The sequence below is a fragment of the Takifugu flavidus genome, chromosome 8, assembly GCF_003711565.1.
Source record: "Takifugu flavidus isolate HTHZ2018 chromosome 8, ASM371156v2, whole genome shotgun sequence".
Classification (NCBI taxonomy): domain Eukaryota; kingdom Metazoa; phylum Chordata; class Actinopteri; order Tetraodontiformes; family Tetraodontidae; genus Takifugu; species Takifugu flavidus.
Window position 1 is genome coordinate 12,793,743 of NC_079527.1, and position 15,583 is coordinate 12,809,325.

The 15,583-nt window shown below is 42.5% G+C and overlaps 2 protein-coding genes across 3 annotated transcripts; one reads left to right on the top strand and one right to left on the bottom strand.

Moving 5' to 3' along the window:
* The first annotated feature begins 83 nt into the window (after positions 1 to 83).
* Positions 84 to 2,953, top strand: taf11 (TAF11 RNA polymerase II, TATA box binding protein (TBP)-associated factor). Of its 2 annotated transcripts, none has more exons than XM_057041717.1 (6): positions 84 to 363; positions 968 to 1,173; positions 1,831 to 1,958; positions 2,047 to 2,134; positions 2,213 to 2,309; positions 2,386 to 2,953. In XM_057041717.1, the coding sequence occupies exons 2-6, from the start codon at positions 1,000 to 1,002 to the stop codon at positions 2,514 to 2,516; spliced, it is 618 nt and encodes a 205-aa protein (XP_056897697.1). In that variant the 5' UTR covers positions 84 to 363; positions 968 to 999; the 3' UTR covers positions 2,517 to 2,953. The 2 variants fall into 2 exon arrangements, with proteins under 2 accessions (XP_056897697.1, XP_056897696.1); XM_057041716.1 differs by lacking the exon at positions 84 to 363 and adding an exon at positions 489 to 793.
* bltp3a (bridge-like lipid transfer protein family member 3A) lies at positions 2,942 to 15,400 on the bottom strand. Its single transcript, XM_057041691.1, has 21 exons — positions 15,143 to 15,400; positions 13,270 to 13,432; positions 12,476 to 12,514; positions 12,290 to 12,381; positions 12,020 to 12,209; positions 11,774 to 11,914; positions 11,512 to 11,682; positions 11,174 to 11,354; positions 11,013 to 11,099; positions 10,285 to 10,455; positions 10,037 to 10,176; positions 8,868 to 9,009; positions 8,493 to 8,686; positions 7,240 to 8,390; positions 6,942 to 7,126; positions 6,725 to 6,864; positions 6,429 to 6,579; positions 5,873 to 6,129; positions 5,633 to 5,741; positions 5,420 to 5,505; positions 2,942 to 5,136 (listed from the first exon to the last, which is right to left on the bottom strand). The coding sequence occupies exons 1-21, from the start codon at positions 15,184 to 15,186 to the stop codon at positions 5,020 to 5,022; spliced, it is 3,951 nt and encodes a 1,316-aa protein (XP_056897671.1). The 5' UTR covers positions 15,187 to 15,400; the 3' UTR covers positions 2,942 to 5,019.
* Positions 15,401 to 15,583: the final 183 nt, after the last annotated feature.

The following is a 15,583-nucleotide window of genomic DNA, read 5'->3' on the forward strand; positions in this document are numbered from 1 at the left end:
AAAATAGTGGATGGGTATAAACAATATGGCGCCCCAGCACCAAAACTGGCACTGTTTATACCCATCACGCACTGGAATAACCTAGAAATCTACAGCACACGGCAATTTTCTCAAAACAACCTTTTAATTGCTTGATATCGTTAGTTGTGCAATCAAAGACGATAACATAGTATTTATTGTTCTGTCTGTCTGAATTCGCTTTATTATATGCGAGCAACCAAATTACGTCTTGTCAACTATTTTGAATTTATTTATCGACAATAAGTGGGAAGCATTGTTGCAATTTGTTTCATAAACCTTCCAGTGCGTCAACAGCAAGATTTTACAACATACTGTATTCCAGAAGACAACACTCGAACACAGGTTTGTGAAACAGTAATTTTAGTAACAGATGAAATTTAATTCTAAACTACTGTTATCGAGTTCAACGTTCAACTCGGCAGTGTGTGTAACTTTCAGCCAATCATTTTAAGAGTTAAGTTTGAGAAACTCGGCACAGAGGCGTATTTATTGTCTGGCGGAAATATTTAATAACCCGTAGTACTGTTTTTTTGTTTCGTTAGTAGTGTCTATAAAGTTTTTTTCAAACAGGAAACGGAAATCCCACTGTTAGCATCATTTTGTACCTCAAGGGCTAGTTGTTGATAAATGAAAATTGTCTACATAAAGGAAAGATTTTCACCTAAATCGGATTGCATTTGCGACAACCTTAGTGTTTTGTAGCTGAATGGTGTATCAGCTTACAAAACCCATGCTATCTTGCTGTTTTGACACGTCGCTCGCTATAGAGAAGGTAGGCATTTTAGGTTTATAGTCAATAATTTTCCTTATATCGCATCCCACGATTACATTAATCGTAATGTTTTATTGAGTAAAATGACACTCATGGATGGGAGGTTGGAGGGATCAATATTTGTGTTAGCCAAACCGGTAGCCGATAGATGCTAACAGCTATGCTGTTTTACAGAATCTGAAAGGTTTTGTCAAGACTGAGTAATTATGGCTGACCCTGCACGCATTAAACCTGAAGACAACGCTGAGAGGGTACTATCTAGCAGTGAAGAGCAAGCACCTAACAAATCAGACCAAACTGAAGATAAGTCTGACCCAGTGAAAACAGAGGAAAACAAGGAGTCCTCCTCGCAAGAGAAGAGCAAACAAGAACCCAAACCCGTAAGTCAAACTGCCTTTAATGAAACGTGATGTTTCTGTCCACGATTGCTATACTAAACGTTTATAATTGCATTGCTTAATGAATTGAACCAGCAGCTATGACATAAACTACATGAGGGGGATTATTCAACCCGAACTTTGACCTGTAAAGCTTTATGTACATCAAACGTATGATTCCAGTATACACGAGAGAAAACAACGCAGCAGGTATTTATTTCAGTGTACCGAAGTGTAAATTGGTTTGACACAATAAACCTGTTATTACACCTGGCAAGGAGGTTACAGGACAGCCAGTGTCTATATCTGTGACTGACTGTCTTTGAACAAAGTAACTCAGTTATCAACTAATTTTAATAAAATGTTCAGGAAATGGGCCAAAGAACAGATGATTAAATTTTGGTGATGTTCTGGATTCCGGAAGGATTTTGACCTTTGATCTTCAAAGATCTTCCTAATTGGATGTGATCATTAAGCTACCTACTATGATACGTAACCTTGTATGAATACTGCCTATATACGCCATCCTATGGGTGTAAGTTACAGTATGTGGGAAATTGAGCTGTTTGGTGGAGGTCTGCACCCTCCGAGTACTTTTCTTTGCCTTGTTTGGGTTATACTTTATAGTTCTGTTAAAGAACTTTTTCTTTCACTGTGAAGGAAATTCCGGCTGGTGATGATGAAGAAGGAACATCAGGACAACCTCTTTCCAAAAGACTGAAAGTAGAACCAGAAAAGAAAAAGGAAAAACGCCACAAGGTGGATGAGGATGAAATCCAAAAAATGCAGTAAGTGTGGTATATCCCAGCTACGACATCTATCCTTAACAGAAGCCTCGTCCCTGTGAACATCGCCTCACTGCATCTTTGATTTTAGAGTTTTAGTGTCCTCATTTTCCGAGGAGCAGCTGAATCGTTATGAGATGTACAGACGTTCTGCCTTTCCAAAGGCAGCCATTAAAAGGGTGAATATTAAGATTAGAAGAGTACTTTAAAAACAAAAAAGCTGTAAGGCTTCTACATTAATCAATGTCTGTTTGTAGCTGATCCAGTCCATAACAGGATCGTCAGTCTCTCAGAACGTGGTAATCGCCATGTCTGGTATTTCCAAGGTGTTTGCTGGTGAAATTGTTGAAGAAGGTAAGAAGCAAATAAGATGATCAACTTTATATATTTGTGCTTGTTATAATTTAACTTCATGCCTTTGTTCGTACAGCATTAGATGTTTGCGAGAAGTGGGGAGATACCCCGCCGCTGCAGCCCAAACACATGAGGGAGGCAGTGAGGAGGCTGAAGAGCAGAGATCAGCTTCCCAACAGCAAATACAAGCAGATCCTTTTTCATTGAGGATCACTTCTGGAGATGGACAGTGGCTAAATAAAAAGGATGTGGTTGTGACTCTTCTTAACACACCTCAATCAAGTAGACACTTGTTTTACCACCTCAGTAAAATGGCTGCTCAGTATCGAAGAGTTCTAGTACTCTATTGGGCCATTCGCCTTCACGTCTCAATGTAAGTATTTGATGCATCATTCAGTTCAAATGTTAACCACATTTACCTATTTTGGTTAGAATTACAGTACATTTAGATTTAATATGCTTTTTATTTTTATTTGCCGTGCTAAGTTTTTGTGGGTATTAGGAAAACATTGATAATCATAATAAATGTAATGCTTTTTTGGAATTGTGATGAAAACGTTTTGGTATCAGTTGTTAAAAATGTTTTTTTTTCCAAGGCTTTGACATCTTAAATAAAAACAAGCACAACGATATGTGATCAGTAATTGATCATTTATTGTTTCACTTTTTAAAATATTTTCCACATACAGCTTTGGTTCACAGAACCAAATTTATATTAATGTCAATATTGTGATAGACAATACAAAATCTAAAGTAACACACAACTGACAAAAAATACTGTCCAGAAGATTTGCCTCACTGGGGAAGATCAACGAGGACTCTCTGTCTGTCGTCTGAGGTGGTTTACATTAAAACAAGTGCAAATTCCAGTGAATTTATCACACGAGTGCAACTAATTCACAAGGCATAAATTGTACCTCACTTCGGAAGGTGCATCTGCTTTCCAGTGAGCCTTAGTTCACGTCGCTTTCCTGGTTGCATTGTTGCGAGCTGATGCAAGTCGGAGCACCGTTTTGTCAGAAGTCAAGATGCTACTGAGGCCTGACCCGGAGGAAAACTGAAGAACTCTTACAGCTACATGTGGCAAGAAGAATTCCCATGGGTGCCATGGTTTGTCCACAAAGGCCATGCACAACAAAACACCGAAGACCACAACTATACTCAATACTGTTTTTCTGCTAAAGCACACTGGATGTATGAGAATGAGCCCACGTGCAGGTGAGGAGGCATAAATACTACAACTGTTTGCATTAGTCACACTAAATAAGGTTTAAACTGTACATGAATTCATGTAGTGTTACATTTTTTCCCCTCAATATTTTGGTGATATCGAGCTGACTATTGCTTCTAAGTCTGACATTCTTCTTAGAATGTTAACCTGTCATTTTTAGCTTGCAAGACAACTGCTTTGGCAAGATACAGCCACAAGGTGTCTCTCAAAGACAATCTGACAACCTTGGAACAGGCGAACTCAACTCTAAAGGATTAACTGCTGGTTTAACCGTTACCTTTGTACATTTCATTAAGCACAGTCATAAAATGACTGGAGAAAAGTTTCTCTAATGAACAAACCCATCACTGTTTGAATCCATGCGTGGTAACTGATTCGTTCAGAGAAAATGACAGAATAGCAGCTGCCTCTGGAGATACAATCAACAGCAAACCAGTTTTTATGGTGAATTTCACACACTGACACAATGCTTGTGCCACAGTTTGACTGATATGCCTGACACACACGGCAAAGAACCCCCATCCAACCAAAGTACACACTCAGACAGACCCAAATAAATACAAATGAAAATATCCCGAAGGAGCTACTCTAGACGTCATATGAGTGTATACATGACTAACGGACAATTACACAGGTTGTTTCCTAGCAAGCTACAGAAATCTGGTGTAAATCTGGTGCCTTTATACCAGCAGAAAGTATACAAAATGACAATACTGAAGTTACTGCACCGCCTGATTCCCAGGAGTGATGCAGGGATCGAAAAGCTCGTCATGTTTAGTGGACGTTCGACCGCTTTCACGGTAAAAAAGAACATTTCACAACTGAAAGAAAAACAACACTGTGACTCAGACTCTTTTGGTGGAGGCCGAGACACGGATAAGAGTGTGTAACCATTCCAACCTGCTGATAAAGTGAGCAAGGTGGGAATTCAGAGGTCTGTTAAAGTCTGTGAGTGCATCAATTGCATCTGTACTTGCTGTTCACAAGACACATTTTCTACAACACTTATAAAAACACACCTCATGGAAGCAACCTATACAAAATGATGAATGGAATTATCAGTCTACAACACATGCTTCATAAAACCTATGTTTCACAGCAGAGCTTCAGGTAACAGCTATCTGAAGCTGTCAGGTGAAGGAGAACTTTTGGCATGTGCTTGATTTCACATTTAGGTAACACAAATAAAGGAATGGAGATGATTAAAGCGTGATTATATTAGCCTTGCATGCTGTGTTGTATAAACACCTGAATCGCAAATTGAATTTTCTGTCAGTTGGAGGTGATTAAGGAATCACCAGTGAGGACTATTTTAGGAGTACAATTGTACAATGTATAATGTACCTAGGTCACGGAATTTTCCAATTATTTTTAACATTATTAAAACAGTTATCACATTTTTTTTTATGAATGTCGAATGTTGCGATATGTTAGAACCGATCTTGATGGTTGCCTGATACCGTCGCGATCTTCAGAGGCTCACAGAGTAAAAGTGGGGTCATACTTCTGGATTTCCAGAAGGAGACGTTCCCTGTCGCCGAGGGCCTGTTCCAGAGCCACTCTGGCGTCGCAGAGCTGTGACTCCAGGGTTTGTTCCTGCAATGGCAGAATTAGCCGCAGTTGCTTCAACAATAACTGAGAGGATATGATTTTCAGAGACAGCAGATGTAATCACAGCATCAGACCAGGACCATGACACTGGAGCTCTCCGCATTATCTCCCATTTCAAAATAGGTCAATGGTTATTTAACATTACAAAATCCAGAATTCAGATTGCTTTAATATATTGAACCAAATATTCAAACAACTTAATTTGTACAGTTTGTTGTACGACAGGGTTTCTCCACAGAACATGGAGGAGATTTACTTGATTTCCTACCTCAGGCTGCTGTCGGTGGGAACTCTTTGTGCTGAATGCGTCACCCGCCGGAACACCTGCTGGGGTTTTACATTCAGTTCCTTCTGCTGCAAAAACAATGAAGACCACATTCACACTTTTGTTTCACCGGCAGTGAAGTTTTTGGAAACATTCCAGCAAATCTACAGCTCACAAAACCTGTTTCTAATTTTAAAAAAAGACGAATTTGTTCACCTTTGAGCCTCATGATTCCATCCTCACCACGCTCAAGGAGCAGCTGATCTACAATAAAGGAGGCTGGGACAGGCTGTGGAGCTGTGGGGTAGATTTTTGGGTTGTCGTCCTACGGAGACATAAGGACGCGTCAAGACCACCGATTCTTGATTAATGACCATCAAAACTGCACTGTTTATGAGGGAAACACTCTTACATTTAATCTAAGCTGTATACACAAGTCAAAAACCAAATCTACACCTTTATAGTGATGCTAATGTTTCTCATGTGCAGCCTCATTGGTGGACTCTCAGCACTGAATTCATCTTCAAGGAAAGGGCCGATGTTAGCCACCGTGGATGATAGCAGCTCCGCCTTGCAGTCTTGCACTGTCATATCCATAAAGCCCATAGACTCGGCCAGGGCAGAGTGTCGTGCAGCAGATGGGCCCATTTCTGTTCGCATGCAAAGTACCGGAGAGCTTCTGCTTCTGTGCTTCGGCACTGGTCTGGATGGAGCTACAAATAGCAAGAATCAAGGTGAAACCTAACGCTACATAACCACAGGGCAACAATGTTTGTTCTGGCAAAAGAGCACCGTAGCTACACACAAGAAGCTGCACAACTTTGCGAGCATATTCAACAACAGCTCCTGCTGAAGTGACTTTCCTCATCAAAAGGGTGTGCCAAATAAAAACATTATTTAAATCTTTTGTTTAATTACACTTTCTTCACTTTTTGAACATTGCCTCAACGTAAACAGAACAAGATTTGCAACCCATTGGTAAACAGACAGACTGAAAATCATGTTTTTTTACCTTGTAAGAGGCCAGCTAGCAGATCAGATACCCTGATATTTCCCATCTGCACAGGGCTCATATTCAGGACTTCTACAGCCACGACCTGGTCTTCACCACTGACCTCCAGTGTACAGGCTATTTCACTCAAGAGCAGTAACAACACTGAGGACTGCAACAACACAACAGCATACAAATTACAGTTGGCAATAGTGGCAACTTTTCATTTATTAATGGATTGAGGATTTCTTCTTTGAACTAGTGGATTTGTGAACAATTAAATCTCTTAATGGACTTGTAATAACAATATAACTCACCAGATCCTGAGATAGATCCTCAATACTTTGGGACAGAGAGCTACTGAGTTCAGCTGAAGACCCCCCCTCCGTGCCAGGAGCTGGACTGCCTCGACTGCCAGCAGGGGTGTTGGTGGGTCGCATAGACTCCATACCCGACTCTGGAAATAAGACACACGCTAAAAGCAGATGTCCCTCTGCGTTTCAAAGAAATAGCTTAATGTGTGCTCTGACGTACCTGAGTCCATCAAAACGAAGAAATTGTCGCTAACTTCACTGTCCAAAGACAAGGTTTCATCGGGCAGGCTGCCATCCAAGATTGCACTATCAAAGGAATGCTGGGAAGGTGACTGCTTCATGGACTGGTGCCGCAGGCTGGCAGCCAGCGAGGGGGAGGACTCTTCTGAACGCTGGACGTGTTCCCTGTGTACACGCAGAAGCAGCAAAGTAAAGGGTGAGCTAAAGTTGCTCACAGCATGGCGCACAGAAACACGCCAGTGTTGGAAACAGCTCAGCAGGAGAGCATTAGCACTTACTTGGCCTGCGAAGTGAACAGTTTGCTCATCCCTGAGCCACGACTCAGCATACTGAAGGCGTCTTTTGTGATTGAGAATGCCCCTTTGGTCAGATCCAGAGAGGCACTGATGGCATCTTTGGTCACATCCTTGGTGACATTAATAGCACTTGACAGCTCTCCCTCCAAACTGAAGGTGGACGGCTCACGGGAGAGGGCTGGGGAATGACCAGGGGAAAGAGGAGGTGAGACCACAGGGGTGTCTTCCTGTGCCGTTAAACACTCCAGTCCTTCCACTGCTTCATACGCCTCCTCAACCACACCTTCTTGCTCATCTTGATCAAATGTGGCATTAAGGCCATTTTCTTCCACAACCATGTCTGCAGATTGATGCGTGGGAGAAATGTCAGAGTCTGTCATACTGGGGGTTTCTGTCTCGGGACTGTGGGGGACCTCCTCCTCTGGCTCTGAGCAGGCTGCTGGCAATAGGAGACCCACTTCACTTGAGTCTACCAGGAGGGCAAAACACACTGAGGAAGCTTTTATTTTCTGGCTGTCAACCTTCTTAACACATTGAAGGTTCCGACTCAACTCTGCCACCAAACGAGCCATGGAATCCTTCATCCTCAGCAAAGCAACGTACTGGTAGTGATTGAGCCACATCTTAACTGGCGTAATGACATGGACCATGAGGTGCACTGAGGCAAACAATGTGTCTTCCTGCTTAGGGGTGGATGATGAACCATTTTTAAAGGCAGAGGGTTGACACATCCACAATGACATGGCAAAGGACTCAACAAAGGGTTGTGTTCTGCTTTTGGGCAATTGCCGAGCTCCATCAAACCCTAAAGTCACACGTGAGAGACTGAGAGACCAAACATCCTGGGACCGTAGCTGCTTTATATCCAGTGGTTGACATTCTGTCTCTTGACAGTGCTGGAGAAAGGCAGCTGGGACGGCGTGAAAGGCACTCTGATCTCTGGGGTAAGGACAAGGTGGAGTGGGCCGGAAGAAGGAAGAGGAAGCAAATCTGTGAAAGGTGCTGTTGAGATCAGCTCTGGAGCCATGGGGGCAATAACGGGTGTTGCTGAAAACCATTTGGGGGACAGTACCAGACAGGGACTGTGGACGCTCTGGATGGTCCAAAATGGAAGAATCTAAGGGGATGATCAGCTGCAGAAAGGAATGAGGATATTGGAACCAAACAGAACCCATTTACATTAGCACAAAAAAACTAATGTCACGTCAAAATGTTTGTGCTCTTTCTACACTCACCTTGAGCTGCGCTGCATCCATGCGAATGTCTATATGCTCATCGGCTTTGTTGCTGTCCTGTAAGTGATAAAATGCTTTGACCTGGTCCAGCGTCTGCAGCAGGCCCCTGGAGAAGAGGCTGATCCACAGCACACTGGGTGGGTCGACAGTGAACTGGAGGCCATTCACCTGGGCGTACAGGTTTGAGGTGGGTACTGGAAGAAAGGAAGATTACTATCTATTACTATCATTATTATCATTATCATGATAATAATTGATCAAGTCACAGGCTCAAGCATTTAAACAGGTCTGTTGAACTATTAAAGGGAAGTGAAGATATCAGGTCGCTAGCTCTTCTGAAATGTAAACCAAAACCATAGATCCGTTGTGTAGTACCTGATATATAGGGGTTGTCAGGGAAATAGTACTCTGTAAACTGCAGATGGACTGCAGGGACATTGTCTGGCAGACGGAGCACTTTTCTGTTGCAGGATAATAAAGCTTGTGTCTTCTTGTTTTGACGGCTCCTTGTAGACACCTGAATGAAAGTGGAAATATTTTTTACCTTTTATTTTTATTTTTTTTCCAATTCAATACACAATACCAGCAGTACAGCAATGATAAAGGCAAGGCGTAAACCCAGAGACATGTACGTATTTCCCCTGGGCATCCTTTTCTTCTGTAAAATAGGGAAGTACAAGTGTCTTACACTTATAAATAACCCCCTTCCTGTTTGGTTCTTACATTAGAAGAAATACAAAGTGGCCAAGGTGAAAGTTGATAAGCCTAAAAGTATTATGAGTTGGCAGCGAGTTTCTCAGCCTCATAAGGAAGGGAAAAAAGAGATATTTATGAATTTATGCAATATTTTCATGTAGTGCTGCATTGAAGTCTATCAGAGCAGCAGTTATTATCTAAATAATGGACCACAATTGGATATCAGCACACTATCTGAATCGTCTATCAGTTTAGCACTTTAGTAATCTGATTAAACACTGGCTAATTAGTCTGGAAGAGACTTGCGTTAACCCTGGTCACACCATTTAGTCACAGCCTAAAATTAAAGTGCATGTGTTCAACCCAGAACCTTTTGCTACAAAGGGACTTTCCTTTGTATTATTCATGTACAGATAGTTTCATCACTTACAAATTCCCTCTCCAGCTTCTACCCGACTTCTTATGAAATTCAAATGCGCGTCGACGTCAAGTTTGACGTTGACACGGAAGAGTTCATAGATACCTAGATACAGGTGGAGCTGTATCCAGGAAATAACCTTATTCATAATAATGCTAAAATCTGTACTGGTCTTAAATCAAATGGAAGCATATTAAAAGGTTTAAGGATGTAATTTATACATTGATTAGTCACTTTATAACTTTACGTCTTATATGGCTGAAATGTGTGGTTAATACAGTGACATTAACATAAAAGTAACCACGTTTGAAAAGAGTTTCATATCCTCTGCATCCAAAGAAACTCTGGGCTTATCAGACACACCGACTGTCTGCTTCTAGCGAGGCCTCTGTTAGCAGCAAAATTGAATTAGTTGGTGATTCGATCTTGCCTGGCGGATGTCCACGTCATCCATCCTGATGACCATGCAGCTCGATCGCAGCCTTTTCAACGATGATCCTGCAGGGGCTCGCGCAGAGTTCCTGCGTCCCGCCTGCTCTGCAGAGTTCGACTTTGGACTGGACTGACCATCTGAAAAGTAGACAAGCAAGAAAAAACAATCTCCAGACTTTAACTTGATGCTACTATTAGCAGAACCAGAGAAATGACCTCTAACAACACATGATAAATTCCTCATACCTCTAACTGTCTTTACAGGAGACTCCTTGCTCGGCTGGGAAACACCTGTATGTGGTCCAGGAAAGCCAGAAGCTTCAGCTCTCCTCTGATACTCCTGCAGGAGTTTCGCAGCCCACTGGGCCTGAATCTCCATGGCTCCACTGTGACGTTCCCAGTGTCGGCATCCATCGGCTGTGTGGAGCATCAGCAAAAAGGTGGTAAGTAATCATTCCAATAACAAATCCCCATTTTGAAGAAAACACGAAGGAGACCCTGTACATATACCACATGTCACAATGTTATGCTGCCCAGCTCGAGTCTCTATCTACAATGAATTCACTAGTAGAGCTTTGCTGTGATAGCAACAATAGCAAACAATTCCTCTGCACACTGAAGCAAATGCCGTTGATATTCATCCACTTCCGAAGCAAGTGGTTAATGTTTGTCTTTCCAAACTATGTTGATATAGAGTGCATGAAGTTCTACTGAAGGTTTCCTTCAAAGATTACAATTGTAAACCCACAGTAAAACAAATAATAGCTATTATTTCAGCCTTCATTCATTGACTAAAATTAGCCTGCTGTGCTACATTCCATGAGGTTTATCGGTACCGGGAACTCTTTCCCAGGTCATTAGCCTGCCTGAATAGTAATCCCCCAAACAGCTAAAGCTGAATGAATGCTGTGGTTACAGTGGGAGCAGGACAAAGCCTCTGGGAAAAGAACAACCAGAAATAGAATCAATCTCACCAGGTCTATGGACAGGATAGTAGTCAAAACCTAGCTTCCTGAATGTCAGTTGCATGGCCCCTTGTAAGCCTGGTGGGGGTGGCTCATCTATGAAATAATCACATGAGGTTATTTACCAGCTTCATTACTACTTCTTAATGATTATGACTGTTCTGAATCACCTTCATCCACTGAAGAGCTGTCGTTGCAAATGTGTAAGTCCAAGCGAGATACGAAGGTGTGGTAAGAAGACTCCTTAACGTCATAGTGATCAAAATATTGACTTGTGCTGCTGGGGGTGCCAGTGTGAGCTGGTGGGGGGTCTGTCCAAATGGTGTGGAGGCCAGGAGATGGCGGAGCAGTCTGAAACGGAAGACAAAAATGAAGAAAGACATAACATTGTATTGTTTCAATAAAAATAAAGCGAATTTATGCTTGGAAGGAAATTAGATCACCTGCAGACAAGCAGGAGGATAATGAAAGCATTCAGAAGGTCAAAACAACTTAAAGCAACCAGAACCTGCAGAGATTCAGCAGTCCTGCTCTTCCTCTGCTGGGCAGACTTCTCCATGGCCTCACTGAGAGATTTGGCGTAATGGATGATGGCCTTGAGCTGGGAGTCGGTCAAAACCCACAACAAGTCGTCCAAAATGAAAAACAGCTTGGATGCCAGCACGTTGCAATCCTTTATCTAGAAAGAACCGTGAAGAATTAAACCCATAGTTAATAACGAGTCTATTAAACTACGGGAAAGTCAAACTAATGCAGACAGCGAAACATACTCTCCGCTTTAGAGCAATGCGAATGCGACCCTGATTGGTAATGAGGCGTAAAGGGGTGCTCCCGAGGTCCTGGTCGTCACTCTCTATGGCATCTGCCTCAATTCGTAGACTTTGCCAGTTAATTTCTTTGAACGTTAACACCTGAATAATCAACAAACACAGTAAATTATCCAAGTTGTCCAAGTGTCAGTTTCAGATAATTAATGTTCAAAGACTCCAGGTGGCGGAGGTTGAAAGGGGACGTACCTCTCCTCTCTTAGGGTCGGTGATGCGGGTGTAGCGGAGGTCACTGCGCTGCCATTTAGGGTTGAGGCTGTTTCCCTGGAGCTGCCAGAGCTCGAAGGAGGCATGAAAGGCACGAGCCTGCACTTTGATGGTGATAGAGTTGATCCTGACGGACATCCCCTCCACCACCTTCTCCGCAAAGCCATACTCGCTGCCAACAGGAAGTGTCATCATAAACAAATAGGTGGTGCACCGCTCAACGTGAGTGAAAATGTCTGCAGGTCCACGTACCTCTGTCCCGCTGTGATGGCTATAGGAGAAGGACCATTAGGGGGACGGGGCTCCTCGCAGGTCCTCATTTCTACTTCAACCTTATCTAAAAACTGAGCAAGGACACAGAAGGAATGTTTACTACTGACAGAAAGAAAAAACATTAAGTATAGTGGGTTTTTTTTAGAATGTGTGGGAAAATCCTACCAGGCAAATCGGGCTTGTTTTTAATTTTGTCCATTGTATCTAAAAGGAGAGGAGAGCAGAGTCAGTCAAACAGTTGCCATGGCATTCTGTACTCTATATTCACTGTCAAGTGTGATTATGATCTTCCAGTTACATGAAGCAAGAGAGGCTTCATAAGAGGAAATTTAGAATACTGACTGAAATCATGATTATCTAAAAGAAGAGATCTAAAGGAAACGCAAGGGCTCAGGGTTTCAAGTAGCATTTAAGTGGTTTTGGATTTCAGAATGGAAATTACTAAGAGATAAACAGGGGAATTTCTGATGGCTCTCACAAAACACAGTGGAACAGATAAATACTAGAAAGAAGCTAGGGGGGAGTTTGTACTGAACAGAAACTCAGCTGGTGGAAACACCATAAAACCCCTGAGCCAAATTGGTTTAAAATACCCAAATGCTCAAGTTGAACAACAATGAATTCAAAGAGGTTGTTATCAGTAAACCAAAGACTGTGATATAGACTTTTCATGTTGTCTTAAGCAGGTTGTGTTGTTGGGCCTGATCGTGAAAGGAACCCGTGATCCTGACAGCTCAAAGCACAGCGGTCAGTACATCTCAGGATCATCACTGCTGCCTCTGGGCCTTTGTGTCTGTCTGGATCAGTGCTCGTGTTATCAACAACCCCCGCTGGGCTGGACGATACCTTTCTCAGCAGCGTTTATCTCTGTGGCACTGGTGGATACTGGTTCACTCATTAGCTGTAAAAGGAGGAGGCGTTTAGGCCTAAACATTTAGGGTTGACCGTGTGTGACGCACCCTGATGGCAGCTTTGTTACAGTAGACTCGAGTCACAGCCAGCCAGGTAGGCAGGTCGAGCATGTTCTGCAAGACTTCTTCATCGAGCTCCAGGTTGGAGAGCTGTCCTTCCCCCTTCAGTGTGCTGAGGTTGATCTTGTCTGGGGACAGGTTCTTGGTGAACCTGAGTGCAATAAAATCAGGGGGAAAAGATCGAAACATCATTTTTATGCAAACATAGAGACAGCTTCTGTTATACTACCGACAGCTGGGAATTAGAAATAGCAAACATTGTGTTATCCGCATCGGTCGAAACATCTTTAAAGATGTTTCTACGAGCCGAGGACTGATCGCAGGAGGCTGCAGCAGACTGCTGACTGGGTTCATGCTGATGGCCTCCACACTCAGGTCAGCTCACAGTGTACGCTCTATTAATGAGTGCTAATGCAGAGTAGCAGCAGTCCAGAATAGAACGCTGTAAGGCTACAACCACAACAGTAATCAGAGCCAGTCTGATATAATAAAAATGAAATAAAAAATAAATAAAACAAAATCAGCCCTTAGGGATTGCAATGTTGATGATGGACAACTTATAATTGTGATATTTTTCCACAAGGAGTCCTCAAAATACCTACAGGGTTAAGGCTGAATATAGTTTTTTTTATTTAACATTGGGGAAAAGTGCATAAAATGGCTCCATATATTTAGTGACTAAACCACATGGGCAATATTGCAGTTAGTTACTTTAATATCACATCTCAAACTCCGGTAGTTTAGCATCGGTTCCACCATTTAAAGACGACGCAGTTGAAAAGTGACTAATTCCAAGTCAAATATCTTACAAGTGTGGTTCACATTGGTTAAATATACGGGTGGGGATGACACTTAAGTGCGGTCAAAGTTGTTCACATGTGTTGGACAGTTACACACATACGGCCATGTTTTGAGTCCTGATAAGCCAGCAGAAGCTTTAGACACCGAGCCACAAGTTAAGAGCTCAGCAAGAAGCTCCCTCTGTTCACACTCGCACTATTCATGTACTTTCAATGTGTTCTGGTCATCTAAAACACCAAACTGTGCAAGCAATACCAACAGCATTCAGATTAACACACTTTTCCTCGTAAATGTAGAAAGATCAGCTGTGTAGGGTGGACTTTCAGTTTATGTATTAACAGAAAACACATGATGTCTATGACCTGATGCAAAAATGCTTCAGAGATCATCCTGCACGTTTAAATAAGCAGAATTTAGTTGATTCATTTTATGACGCTGCCAATAAGACTGAAAATAAACTATAAGGAATCAGCAAGATTGAAACGTGCAATTCTCTGTTAAGTGATCAGCTTTTTCTGCTGAACTGGGCGACACTTATCAACAATTTTTCACCCCCCTCTAATGGTGTCAAATTTACAGGAAAATAGAAGTCAGAGGCAGAAGCTACTTTAAACTAGATAATAAAATGATGGGAACATACCGAGGATGCTTGCCACACAAACGTCTGTGCTCAGATTCACGGGAAAATGTGGCAATAAAACCAAGCTGACAACAATCATTTATTCACAGTAGTAGGCCAGAAAGGAACATTAAGGTATAGATGAAGAATCACATGTTCGATTTTTGGAATTTTGTAAACGGTGATGGGGTTTCAATCCGATTTAACCGGAGTGCTGCGTTCACTGTCCCTGCCGTCGGAAACGATCATCGTATGGCTGCTCCAACGTGTAGCGTTATGCTAACAAATATGAATCACTGCGGGTATAAATAAGAGGGCAAAGCAACATATAGATGAAAGATATAAGTCAAAAGGGACGCCTGCTGCATTGACAATAGTACCGCCGGTGGTACCGTCTCAGAAAGCTAACCGGCTAACATTTCAAACACAGACATGACTTACCTTGATAAGTGTTTGAGGATTTGCTTTTTTATTAGTCCTGCCATCTTGCATCGCGTTTATAACTCACTGCGAGTCGCTTCCCTTTAAAAGCAAAATTATGCTTGCGGTGATGTTTGCAATGGACACAACCGTAGCTGTGCACATCTTAGCCGCTGCTGACAGAGCACAGCCTAGCCGCTGCTGAGACCGGGGAGCCGCCGCTAACACACACACACACACACACGCATACACACGCATACACACCATAGCAACCGCTTCGAGCACACAGGCTTCATCAGCCCTATACCGCCATCTGCTGGCTGGTCAAGAGAATGCATGTGGGCTAGCTCAGGAATCCCAACAAACTGGTTGTATTTTATCTCCAACTGGTTGCTTTAACTGGTCAGCTTGTCGGTGAAGGAACATTTTCAAGATCATTACATTTTATATTAATGATTGTAA